This window comes from Geotrypetes seraphini, chromosome 2 (assembly GCF_902459505.1).
Source record: "Geotrypetes seraphini chromosome 2, aGeoSer1.1, whole genome shotgun sequence".
Classification (NCBI taxonomy): domain Eukaryota; kingdom Metazoa; phylum Chordata; class Amphibia; order Gymnophiona; family Dermophiidae; genus Geotrypetes; species Geotrypetes seraphini.
Genome location: NC_047085.1, coordinates 442,550,079 through 442,563,744, shown reverse-complemented (window position 1 = coordinate 442,563,744; position 13,666 = coordinate 442,550,079). Strand labels below are relative to the sequence as shown.

The 13,666-nt window shown below is 41.6% G+C and overlaps 1 protein-coding gene across 1 annotated transcript in view; it reads left to right on the top strand.

The window, feature by feature from the left end:
- The window catches only part of LOC117354928 (protein adenylyltransferase SelO, mitochondrial-like), a 96,016-nt gene that overhangs the window by 40,842 nt on the left and 41,508 nt on the right, over positions 1–13,666 (top strand). The window contains exons 10-11 of the mRNA XM_033932890.1: positions 3,078–3,147; positions 8,935–9,007. Of these exons, the coding sequence (XP_033788781.1) occupies positions 3,078–3,147; positions 8,935–9,007 (143 nt within the window). The remainder of the gene's footprint in view (positions 1–3,077; positions 3,148–8,934; positions 9,008–13,666) is intronic.

Sequence of the window (13,666 nt, the reverse complement as noted above, 5' to 3'; positions counted from 1 at the left end):
CCTAATTTATGTGTGAAACCTGTACCAGAATTATTAAATAAGAATGAATGTATCAATTTCCTTTAATTTCTGTATATTTTCTGCACAGTGTTAATAGGAAATCTGTTCAAATCAACTTTTGATGCAAATTATCAACTTTCCAATGCTTTAAGCTCTGATGTCATTTAGTTAGATTCACATTAGTTAGACCTTTTATTCATCCAAAATATGCAAATTATCTTGTGCAGCTCAAACGTACATGTTCTCCACTCTCATTATCCTTTTGACTTGAAACCATTTACATGACAGGTCAATATAATAAAATGCAAAAATTCCACAAATGGAGCTTTTTACACTAACACACCAAATACTGTACAATGTTTCCTATAGCATTCTCTGCATGCCACTGTAGCACACAAAGCACCATTTGCAAAGTTTCCTGCTTGTAAAATGTTATTTTAATTAATGTGCTTCAATGCAAAAATACACGAAGCAGCTAATTAGTTATTACTACACAGTTAAATTATGGCTTCTGATTACAAAGTGTAGCAAAGTTTTGTACTTACTGTATGTTAAATGCAAAAATTATCATATGGTGATGGAAAAGTTTGGGTGGTAACTATCCCAGTACAGTGAGCACATAGGGAGGGGGATTGCTTGACAGCAGCAAATTTTTTGGCAGGTCTGAGCTGTCAAACCTTACATTCCTGTCAGTGCCGGAGCCAATCAATGACCTCATTGTAATACATTTGCATGACTGCTAGGAAGCTCGGAAAAGACCACTGTAAGCCGTTATGATAATCCACCGCTAAAATACTTGAGCGCTAAACTGGCTGGAACCGGTTTAGCGACCACGTTAAAGTTTTGAGAATCTTCCCCTGGGTGTTTCTCCCAACAGCTCTCACTGCTTTCTCCACCCATTCCCCACCCACTTCCATGGGTTCCTCTTTCTTACTATTGGTGGATTCTGTAGTCTTTCATTGGCTTAATTTCACCCTCAGGAGATTGCTTAGGCTTCACAGAGAAGGAATTTCCTTCTCTCCATTTACTAGGTGACTTAGGTCTTTACCCCTTTTTGTGGTTTTGGGCCACAATCCCCACTGAGCTCCTTCTTTTGATTGGGGTTGAAAGGGGTTGGCTTTTAAGGCTGGGGAATAATTCTCTACTTCTCTCCCCCCTCTCCTAGCTAGGGACTTCTTCCTCAGCCTTTTTTTTTCTGGGAAACAGGGTCACTGCCTCACAATACATACAGTGAATACATAATGCTAGTATCATGTACTGTGTTCGTTCTAAAACCTACCTGCTTACATGCATTTTGCCAGTGTCGTGTACCATGTTCATCCTAATTATACACACTTATGTTTATTTTAGTTATCTGAACTCATATATCTTATTCTCTACATTCTTTCGTCCTTATAGAGGAGGTTGCTAGTTATTTCCGCTATGTAGCTACTCCCCCTGTTTGTTGCAAATAAACTTAGTGCCCTTGGCATGGGCCCTAAGGTGCCTGACTGAGTTGGGAACTGGTTGAGTGGAAGGTGACAGAGGGTCCTGGAAAATTGAACACATTTTGAGAAAGGGATATTACCAGTGATATGCCAGAAATTTCTGTTCTAGGACTGGTACTTTTTAACGTTTTTGTAAGTGATATTGCTGAAGGGCTGTCTGATAAGGTTTGCCTCTCTGTGTATGACGCCAAAATCTACAAAAGGGTAGACGCCCCTTATGGTATGAGGATGGATCTAGCAAGGCTTGAGGAATAGTCCAGAATTTGGCAGCTAAGATTCATTGCTAAAAAATGCAGGAGCAGTACAGTTTAGGGGTTGAAAGTACTTTTATGCAAGAGGGGCAGGATCTGGGTGTGATCGTATATAATGATTTGAGGATTACCAAACAGATAAAAAAGGTGATGGTGAAAGCTAGAAGGATGCTTGGGTACATAGGGAGAGGAATAGCCAGCAGGAAAAAGGAGGTGATATTGCCTCTGTGTAAGTGTCTGTTGAAACCTCATTTAGAGTACTGTGTACATTTCTGAAAACTGCATCTTCCAAAAAAGATATAAACAGAATGGAGTTGATCCAGAGTGTGGCTACAAAAAATGTTCAGTGGTCTGCATCATAACATATATGGGGACAGACTTAAGTAAGCTTTGTCAAGCAGGGACTGTCTCTTACATGGTTAATGTAATGTACAGCACTATAGAAATGATACCTAGTAGTAGTATCTCAATATGTATACTTTTGGAAGAAAGGAGGGAAGGGAAGATACACGAGAGAAATTTAAATGCCTCCAAAGCATAAATGCACAGTAAGCCAATCTCTTTCAACTGAAAGGAAGTTGTGGAATGAGGGAAAAATAGGATGAAGATGAAACAGGACAAATTCAAGAGTAACCAGAGGAAATATTTCTTCACAGAAAGGGTGGTGAATTTATAGTATGGCCTCCTGGTGGAGGGGGTAGAGACGAAACCTGTATCTGAATTTAAGGAAGCTTGGGGACAAGTACATGGGATGTCTAAGGAAGAGGAAGGGGTAGTAGCAATGGCTTAGTAATGGGGGAGGGGTGGTTCACCCTGGGCACCATCTTGGTGAGGAAGCAGGTACCCATCCTCCTCTTCACCACCCCTCTCTCCTTCCCTGCCCCCCCACACATGTGCGCGCAGCTTCCTTTCCTCCTTTGTAACGTTCCTGGCTTGAACAGCAACCCCCAACCTGCTGTCGCGCCAGCATCGGCTTTTCCTCTGATGTCACTTCCTGGACCCGCGCCTAGGAAGTGATGTCGGAGGACAAGACGACGCTGGCACAACAGCAGGTTGGGGGTTGCTTCTCACGTCAGGAACGTTACAGAGGTGCGTGGGAAGGGAAGCGGCGCGCATGGGGAAGGAGCGTGTGGAGGTGGGCAGAGAAGAGGGCAGGGGAGGTGCACCTCTCACCCATGCTACACCACTGGATAGTAGATTTGCTTTACGTTACGTTTTCTCTGTTTCTAAAGAAGGGACCTTGCAATATGTTAGCTATACATTTGCACAGTAAAGATCAACTAGTGTAATTCACATGGGTTTTATATGATTTGGATGAATTATCTTTTTTCTTGTGCAGGAAACTGTTGGACTTTGTCATTCGGGAATATTTTCCATTGGTCCATGCAAGTAATTCTTATCAATATCTGGTAAGTATCATTTGGGTACTAAGACAGAGATCTCTTTGTGAAATGGATGGCTGCATTTTGGGCAAGGGAAGCAATGTCTAGAAGAGCATCTTGTTAAAACAGAAGACCTCCATTTGAGACACTTGGAAGGAAATTTTCATATTTTGCAGCTACAGAAGTATGCAGGGAAAAGCAGGAGAAAGGAAGCAGAAGAATTTCAAAATAAAATCCCTAAGGTTACTTCTGGGAACCTGCCAAGAGGAGGTGGGGTGGGGGGAGGAAGTGCTCCTTCCAAAAGTTAGTCCATAAACAAGTTAATCCAATAAAAAGGTATCATTTATTTCTGTGCCTGAGAAGCAAAGCAGCCTAACCTTGTATGACACCACGCACAGTACTCTTTAGAAGATAACAGCTTTGTTTCACTTTGCACTGATATATAATCCTCTTTTCTTACCACTAATGTAAAAATTTCTTTAAGGTGCTTTAAAATTCAAAAACAAAGGAAACTGTGGAGACGATGGTCTTGATGTAAACATTTTAATAAAAGTCTTCACAAATAAAAGCGATGTAGACAAATTGGTAAATCCATGTAACACACAGTGAAGAATTGTGGTGTGGACCCGAGACGGTCTGTGTTTCAGTTATGAATAACCTTCTGCTGGGGGTAATAGTAACATAGTAGATGAGGGCAGATAAAGAACATAAGAACATAAGCGTTGCCTCTGCCGGGTCAGACCAGGGGTCCATCGTGCCCGGCAGTCCGCTCCCGCAGTGGCCCCCCAGGTCCATGACCTGAAAGTGTTCCCTACCTAACCTAAAATATCCATACCCTATTCGCTCAATGTCCTGTAAGGTAAACCTCTATCTGTACCCTGTTATCCCCTTCGCTTCCAGGAAGTCATCCAGTCCCTTTTTGAACCCCAGAATTGTACTCTGTCCTATCACCTCTCCAGGAAGCACGTTCCAGGTGTCCACCACCCTCTGAGTGAAGAAGAACCTCCTTGCATTCGTTATGAATCTGTCTCCTCTCAGTTTTTCTGAATGACCTCTTGTTTTAGTTGTCCCTGCTAGTCTAAAGAATCTGTCCATCTCCACCTTCTCTATGCCTTTCATGATTTTATAAGTTTCTATCATGTCCCCTCTCAGTCTCCGCTTCTCCAGGGTAAAGAGCCCCAGCCTGGTCCCGAATGGTCCATCCAGTCTGCCCAACCTGATTCAATTTAAATTTTTTAATTTTTTCTTCATAGCTATTTCTGGGCAAGAATCCAAAGCTTTACCCGGTACTATGCTTGGGTTCCAACTGCCGAAATCTCTGTTAAGACTTACTCCAGCCCATCTACACCCTCCTACCCATTGAAATCCTCCCCTGCCCATCCTCCACCAAACGGCCATACACAGACACAGACCATGCAAGTCTGCCCAGTAACTGGCCTTAGTTCAATATTTAATATTATTTTCTGATTCTAGATCCTCTGTGTTCATCCCACGCTTCTTTGAACTCAGTTACAGTTTTACTCTCCACCACCTCTCTCGGGAGCACATTCCAGGCATCCACCACCCTCTCCGATTCGATTATACCACGAAAATTTAGATATACATGGAAGGATCAGGAGAACTTTGAGTTAAAGAACAAAATGCTCGACGGCGGGGAGTGTATCGCACAACAAGTCACAGTGTATTTTTTAATGCATTTTTTGTTTACTTTTTAAATGCCTACTTTTTGGTTTAGACTTATCTTTAGATTGTGTCTGTGTTGGGCTAGAATAACACAGGGCTCCTTTGACAAAGGTGCGCTAGCATTTTGTATGCACGCACCGGATTAGTGCGTGCTAGCCAAAAATCTACCGCCTGCTCAAAAGGAGGTGGTAGCGGCTAGCGCGCGGGGCAATTTAGCGTGCGCTATTCTGTGCGTTAAGGCCCTAGCGCGCCTTTGTAAAAGCCCATAGTGAAGCTTCTTTGTAGTTGTTCCCAAATCATGGCTCCCAATATGATACAAATACATTTTTAAACCCCCCACAAATGTATGAGCATTAATGTGTTAGTCTGAATATTTAATTAAGTCACATTGCCATGGGGGGTTTAAAAACATCCCAGACCCTAGCAAGTACTTTCCTTAGCTCCTCTTTTGGACTGCTCACTATTTCCTACACAATTGGGAGCTGTGAGTTTGCTTCTGAGATTAAAGACTGGAGGTTGGGACGCGATGCTTAATGATGCCACCTCTTCTCAAATATTGGCCTTATGACTCTGATGGGACGGGTGCCAATGGACGGTATGGCTGATGGCATAGGCAGCTGATAATGCCACCTCTTATCCTATATTAGCCAATATAGTAGCATTGTCTGATTAGTGATTTTTGTTTCTTGCATGGGGCCTTGGCACAGCTGGATTAAGCTTTATCTGACGGGCTTCCGTCCTATACCTTAGTTAGGCTTATGCCTAGTTTGTCTGTTTTAATCCTGCCCTGATCAGGGTGTTGTTCTATTAATGATATTACTATAAAGTTTTGTAATGGTTTGATTTGCATGCCGTTTATTATTTATTTGGGTTTTATATCACGTCCTCCCAGGAGATCTCATAACATAACAAAGCATGGTAAAATATAACATGACAAATATGGCACGGTGTGATACAGCATGACGATCATTGCATAAGAAAACATAGGATGGCAGTTTAGCATGGCAGATATAGTCATATATACAAGTTTAGCATAGCATGATAAACATTGTATTACAAGCGTGGCAAACATGGCATGGCAGACGTATTATATAAACAAACATAGCATGGCAAACAGAGTATACAAACATGGTTAACCTGGTATGACAGTATGGCACTTAACATGGTAGACCCTGGTGCGGTGGACATGGAATAGCAAATATTGTGTAGTGGACATAGCACATAAATTAGTAGACATGGTATGGCAAATATAGTAAGAAAGATACAATGTATAGTAGAGTGGGAGAAAAAGGTGACAGTAAGCCAAAATGTGGCCAAGCAGTGTATGAGAAGAGCACGGTGTCTTGGTAGGATAGAGCGGAAAATTGGAGCCGGAAGATCTGAGAGCTGTTGAGTGTAATGGACAGTAAGCCAGAAAATCGAGAGATGTTTCTCACTGCTTTGAAAAAGTGGACCCACGGCTGATGTGCAGAGGCCGATGATGGCGGTTGTCCGGTTGAAACGGCTAAAGCACTAGGGATGATGACATTGATGATCGATGGAAATGGAATTAAGTCCTTCCTAACTTTTATTCCATTGTGCATATTCTATCTTTTTCTTTTTTATCTATTTGTTTAGTTTTCATTTTAATTTCCTCAGAATTCTATTGTTTAACAGTTTCTCATTCCATTCTATTCATATTCCTTCCTTTACCTTTTTTCCTCACTTCTAATGTTTATTTTCTTTTTACATTTCTATATTTTATTTAATTCTTAAAATTATATTTTTATCTAATTTAGTTTTTGGGGTTTTTTTCCATTACATTATTATTTTGGATTGTACATTTTGCTTTAAAAGTATGGTATTGAGAGTTCAATGTATTCTTGTTAGGATGCTTCATATCTCATTTTTTTCCTCTATCTTTATTTACCTCTCTATTATTTACTAATTTGTTTGTTCTCAGGTACTTTAGTTAGATTGTGAGCCTTCACGACAGTAAGGGAATTTCAAAGTACCTATCTTATCTTATTACATCCTTAATGTATATTTTCTGTAAACCACTTCAAACCTAACGGATTAGCGGTATATAAGAAATAAAATTACATTACATTACATTACATTATATGATGGGCCATATAAAGTGTGACAGTTCATGGACAAAGTGCATGAGCATTTGAGATTTGTGAGAGCAGAGGGCTGGTGCTCTTCTTTGTTAGGTTTGGGGATTTGGGTAGGTGTACTCTCAGAAGGTCAAGGGATGAGGTGGGTTTTGATAGTTTGTTCCACAGGTGAGAGTACGATCTTTTTTTTTTGTGTGGTCTCAATGAATGTCAGTACGGCAAGCCTTGAATATACTAAATTAAACACACACACACACTTTAATATATCCATTTCTAAACTAAACTAAAACTTAGCTTTCTATACCAGGTCTTCAGCCAGAAAGGAGCTCGACTCGGTTAACAGTAACTAAAAAAATACTTTAAAAAGTAACAATCAGAAAATATTAATATGACTAGTTTCCAAAGTGTTTGGCAAATAAAATAGTTTTTAAAGATTTACGAAAAAGTTGAAAGGACCAGGACCCCTTAAAATAAGAGGAAGTTCGTTCCATAGTTGAGAAAATTTGAAAACCAAGGATTGACTGAAATTCTTGACTAGGAAGGGAGAGTTTGAATTGTTGGGTGCCTCTAGCATAGGAGAATCTATAAGCATTCCATAATAAAGGGACAAAAGGGATGAAGATACCATATAAAATTTTAAAAGTAATACATGCACATTTAAAGTGAATCCTACATGTAACTGGAGGTGAGGGTGGGAAAGGGCTGGAAGGCAGGGCTTTGCTGATCACACTGAGGAAAGCTTCACACTCTTGAGGATATTTTCTTAAAAGCATATTTATTAGGTATGTCCTCCGAAATCATTTTTTTTCCAAAAGTGCAGTATAATGACTGTTACAGTTCAAATGGAATAGCACAATGGGTAGCAGATTTCTCTAGAGATCCACTGGTCTATTTCCTTCTTCACTGTAGGGAGGGAAGATAGAAAGATGTCAGGACACTTCAGTTAGCGATTGCCACCAGCCACAGCAAGGGTGTGCCACTGCTGGGTAAGCCTGAGCTCAAAGTAGGTGGGCTCTTTATTGTATTTACATTTTCTTTCATTGTATTCACAGTTTCTTTTATTGTAAACCGCCTAGAAGTCGCAAGATAGCTGGCGGTATATAAAAATAAAGTTATTATTATTATTATTACCCAGTCCACCCTTGGCTAATCCACAGGCAGGGCTGGCTCTAGGGACTGTGGCTCCCTCAGCCAATTTTTGCATCAGTGCCCCTATGATCCTTTAGCTCCCCCACCAATACTGGTGATAAAGGGTGTCAAAATCCTAATCTGACATCTGTCCCTCCCCACCCACAGAGGGGAGGAAAGAGAGAGAGAGATGCTGGACTGGGATTTTGGCACTCTTTATCTTCAGTGCCCTGAGTCAGGGCCTTACTTGGTCCATAGGTTGAGCCAGCCCTGGCCACAGGTGTGGTTAGGATGCTTTGGGGTTCAGACCTTCACACCACAATCTGAACTTCCCAGAAATTAAGTGGGATTCACCATTCAGATCCCACTAATCTCCTGAGATGTACAAAAGTCACTCCTGCAGCTAGACATCTTCAGGAACACTTCAGGACCTCTGCTGTTTCAGTAACTATTCTCAGCTGATACTCCACTCTAGTCCCTCTAAGTCTATATATGCAACATCAGCCTACACCCAGCAATCCCCTACCCACAAAGAACAGATCCTTTATAGTTCCTTCCAGGATGGACATGCCCACTGACAATGGTGGCACTCTTAGTGATGTAATATAGGATGGGCTAAGAGTCCAACATTGAATGTAAACCACTCTTAAACCTTTGGTTCTGGGTGGTGTATAAAGTTCTGGAATAGAATAGAATGAGGAAGGTTCTGGAGATCACTTTTGGAGCAGACCTCCAGAAACTTCCTCATTCTATTCTATTCCAGAACTTTACATTGAAATAAATATCATTGTTAATGCAGAGGATCTATGAGTACCAGAATTTGAAAAAATGGTGATTGCTAATCTTGGTAGTTATCAGCACTCTATGGTAATGACTGTCTGCTGCATGATTTATTTGATTTCAGGACTTCTTCTCCAAAGTGGTATCTCAGACTGCTAACCTAATGTCACTGTGGATGTCAGTAGGATTTGCTCATGGTAAGTGGACTAGCTTCGTATCATAACACCCACCAAGGGAAGAGAAAGCCTGCTACAGAAAGAATTCCTCCAGCCCACCTCACTTTGAGTACCTGATGGGTTGTGGTTTTGTAGATGGTCATGGAATAGATAATACCCCATGCCCAGCCCTTTTCTACCCTTTGATTCCACTCCAAAGGTAACTACACTTCTCCCTCCCTATTCGCGGGGGTTAGGGGCAGAGCCAGCCCGCGAATAGGGAAAAATCGTGAATAACCTTTGGCCGGCTCTGACCCACCCCCGGACGTTACCTGGTGGTCTAGTGGTGATGCGGGGCAGGAGCGATCTTCCTACACTCCTGCCCTGTGCAGAGCCGTGCTGCTGAGTTCCCATGGTCTCACGAGACTACAACAGGAACTCCCAGTTAAGGTCCATGCTCCGATCGCCCCCACGCCACCTCCGATCACCCCCTGCTGCCTCCGATCACAACCTGTCACCTATGATCGCCTCCCTCCGCCTCCGATCACCCTCCCTGCCACCTCTGATCGCCTCCCTCCAAGTCCTGGGGCTGTTTTTTTCGACGCCAATGAGTGATTCTGAGGAGGGGGGCCTGGGGAAAAAAAACGTGGATAATCGAAACCGCAAACATTGAAACCGCGAATAGGGAGGGGGAAGTGTAATCTCTTTCTTCCTATTAACCTTTTAGAAATTATCATCCCAACCAATATGTGAAAATGTTAAATTTACTCAGTGCAATAGAAGCATTAAAGAAAATGTTTACTGTAATCAGGTAATAGAAAATAGATATGAGTGTCAAGTTTGTACGAGTGTGTTTTGCTCTCATTTGGACTTACTGTAATCAGGTTACATCACACCTGACATATGTAGATGACTTGAAACTGTCGTTCCAGTGATCAATGTTTAGCGGCACAGCTCCATTTAGTGAAAAGCTTTTCTGATATCAGGATGAATTTTAGCTTGGACAAATGTACTAAGGCAATCTTTCTTGAAGAAACATTGAGGAATCTCTCTGTCGGATGACTGTGCCATCAAGGAGCTTGAACAGGAAGGGGAATATAAATATCTAAGAGTCAACGAAGGAGCAACAATCTAGTATAAAGTGCTAAAAGACTAGCAAAGATTATCACAGGAGATTAACATTGATACTGAAAAGTGCTCTAACATCAAAGTATAAGCTACAGTATAAACCATCATCCAACTCTCATATAGTTTTGGAATTGTTGACTGGCCTCTTAAAATATCTTGAAAAATTGGATGTTTAAAACAAAAAAAACTCATCTACACTCACAAGGTAGTTTATAAGAATCAATATATGATCGAAACTATATATCTCTAGAACTGGAGGAGGACGGAGTCTCATAGAAACAGATTATATGAGTACAGTACATATAGAGTTGCCATCATAGGTCTCATCAACAGACTCAAATGCACAAAAAGGAAGTATGTTAGTAAGCATCCAGAAACTGAATGAAATTGAACAGGTATTCCAACAAGCTGAACGAATTAGTGAGAATCTACCTATAAGCAAAGGAATGAAACTAAAAGAATAGGCAAAGCAGGGAATATGGTCTTTAAATAATTAGATAAGCAAATAAGAACTTTCTTGCATTTCTCCTTCTTCTTCTCAATACTTGCATCAATGGCCCATAGTAATCACGTGGAAAACATAAAAATCTTGAGTGGAGTAGAACGGGTACAAGTGGATCGATTTTTCACTCCGTCATAAATTACAAAGACTAGGGGACACTCGATGAAGTTACAGGGAAATACTTTTAAAACTAATAGGAGGAATTTTTTTTTCCAGTTAGAGAATAGTTAAGCTCTGGAACGCATTGCCAGAGGATGTGGTAAGAGCAGATAGCTTAGCTGGTTTTAAGAAAGGTTTGGACAATTTCCTGGAGGAAAAGTCCATAGTCTGTTATTGAGAAAGACATGGGGGAAGCCACTGCTTGCCCTATATTGGTAGCATGGAATATTGTTACACCTTGGGTTTTGGCCATGTACTAGTGAGCTGGATTGGCCTCCGTGAGAACAGGCTACTGGGCTATTCTTATGTTCTAGACCGCATAACCTTGAGGTTCTATGCAGTTTACAAAAGATTAAAAACAATGAATAAACATGAAATGAGTGCAGCAGGAATGATCTAATTATCTATAAATTTTATAAAAAGAAAAGTTTTTCATTTTCTCCTGAAATGTAGATAAGAGTAAGAGGTCAGTAACAGTTGCTGAAAATCCTTATTGTAAGTAGCTGCCTGGAAAGAGAGACTGCATTCATGATATTTTTCGTGTTTGCATCCCTTGACAGGTGGGATCACAAAAAGAGGATGAGAGCTTCTAGAGTTCCTCTGAGTGTCAGCAAAAAGTGAATTGGTTAGGTAAAAAGGGGCCTTACCAGTAGCGACTTTGTAATATATGCAGCTCAGCCTCTATTGGAAGCCAATGTAATTCACTATAGGAGGAGTTACATGTTCACACTTCTTCAGTTCATATATAAGTTATGTGGTAAATACTGTGGGTTAAAGCTAACATCAAGATTCTACACCAAGTCCTAAATTCACTAAGGGCACGGATTGGATTGGATCCATGAGTGATCTGATCTGTGTCCGGGGAGGATGATTCACGAATCGCCCTCATGCAAATGAGGGTGATCGGAATCATGCCCCCAACCGACCGCACAGATCGCTGTCCAGCGATTCCGACGCATGTGCAGACCATCTGTAGATGGTCTGCACATTTGCTGGCCCTCCGTGTCCGGCTGAGCTGAAAATAAAACCTTTTTTTTATACTTTTGTTTTTTTACTTTTTCGCGAGCCCGTGGTTTTAACCCGCTTTAAACCCGCAGATTAAAACCAAGGGCCTGCACTGCGAAGAAAGACAGGAGAGTTGGGGGCAGAGAGCAGGGTGGCCAGAACAGGAGAATTGAGGCAGAGAGCAGGGTTTTTACACAAGCGACCAGTCTCTTGTTTTAGGATCAGCCAGCCCAGTCAGTTTGCCTGCATTTGTTTAGTGATTCATGTCCTTCCTACTTTGCATGCCTTTTCCCATCATTTGCATGCGCGGATCGGATTGGATGGGAGGATGATCGGCCACGAGGTTATTGAATCGGGTTGGAGGGAAATCGGGTCGTAAAGGGCACTAAGTGGTCAGGACTTGATTGGTGGGCTTAATGAATCTAGCCCTAAGACAGAGGAGGCCCTTTTACTAACGTGCATTGTTTTTGCATTTGTCATGTGTTAGGCAAACTAATGTATGGTAATTGCAAAAGTTATGTGGCAACCATGAGAGGTGTGTCCAGCATTTCCCTTGCAATTACCACACAGACCAAGTTCTCCACTACACATTAAAGTCAAGTGAGATAAGCACAAATGAACCAAATGCTGTCTCTAGAATTGGTGTTAAGCAGTTTAAAGCAGGTATGAAAATCTTTCTTTTTTTAAAATTCTTTATTCATTTTCAAACTTAAACAGTGTTATATAGGAGTACATTACAAAATATCTTAAAGACAACACTTACAACTTTCAATAAATACCATAAAATTATTTTCACCCCCCTCCCCTCCTTATTTCAATACAATCAAGTAATCAAACAATATTACATCCATCTTTTACAACAATCCCAATACACTTTCTTCCACTCTTCCCCCCACCCCCCTCTCCCTGGATGTGTAAGGAATGAACAAAAGTATAGGGAAGTATCATTCAATTATTAAGGTGTGAAAATCTTTCTAATCACTAAGGGCTAGATTCACTAAACCCCCCCTTATCTTTCCAATCTGGTTCTGATCTATGACTGAGTCTTGCTGGGTGACTGATCCACTAAAGTCTCCCCATGCAAATTACCTGATCGGACACACGCCCACAATCGATCATATGGATCGCTGAAGACCGATCGCAGTGCATGTGCAGACCATCATTGTTGGCTGTAGATGTGATCCATGCATGCGCTTGCTCTCCTGCACAAGCGAGGTCAAAACAAAGGGGGAGGGGTGGCATAGGAGGTCGCAGCTCCCGAAAGGAATCAATATTACACAGCACTTTGAATCGCAGCTCCCGAAAGGAATCAAATACCAAACAGCGCTTTTAGAACACACTTTAAATCCGCCCCGACTCTCCTGGTCTCTGACGCCCTTCCCTGCAGTGTGAGCCCGTGGTTTTAACCCGCGAGTTTAAAGCGGGGCTGCACTGCAGCTTGTTCTGTTTGTTTTTTTAATGGGGCAGTATTGTGCATATATGATGCATGCACATTTGTTCCATTAAAGAAAAAAGCCCCATCAGCTGAGTGGCAGGAGGCTGCTTTGGGGCTTCCCCTGCCATTTAGCTGTTCAGGCTTCTCCAGACCGGCTCTGCACATGAGTGAGAGCCAGTTTCTAAACGAGTGATCAGTTGGGATTACAACTGCCCTCAAAATTAATTTCCATGGGCAGCCATTTGAACATCGATCGCTGTTTAGAAATCAGCCAAAAAATCAGCCCACAGTGACTCACGTGGTCTTAATGACCATTTTTAGTGCATTTAGGACTAAAACCTTTCCTCAGGAGATGTGGTACTATTTAGGCATGATTACTTACCTTAACCTTCTTTTGTCTGTTCTGTAATGAAGTTTGCGTGTTTCTAATGATGGACCATTTGTTTCTGCGTCTTTTGCTTTCCACCTTCTA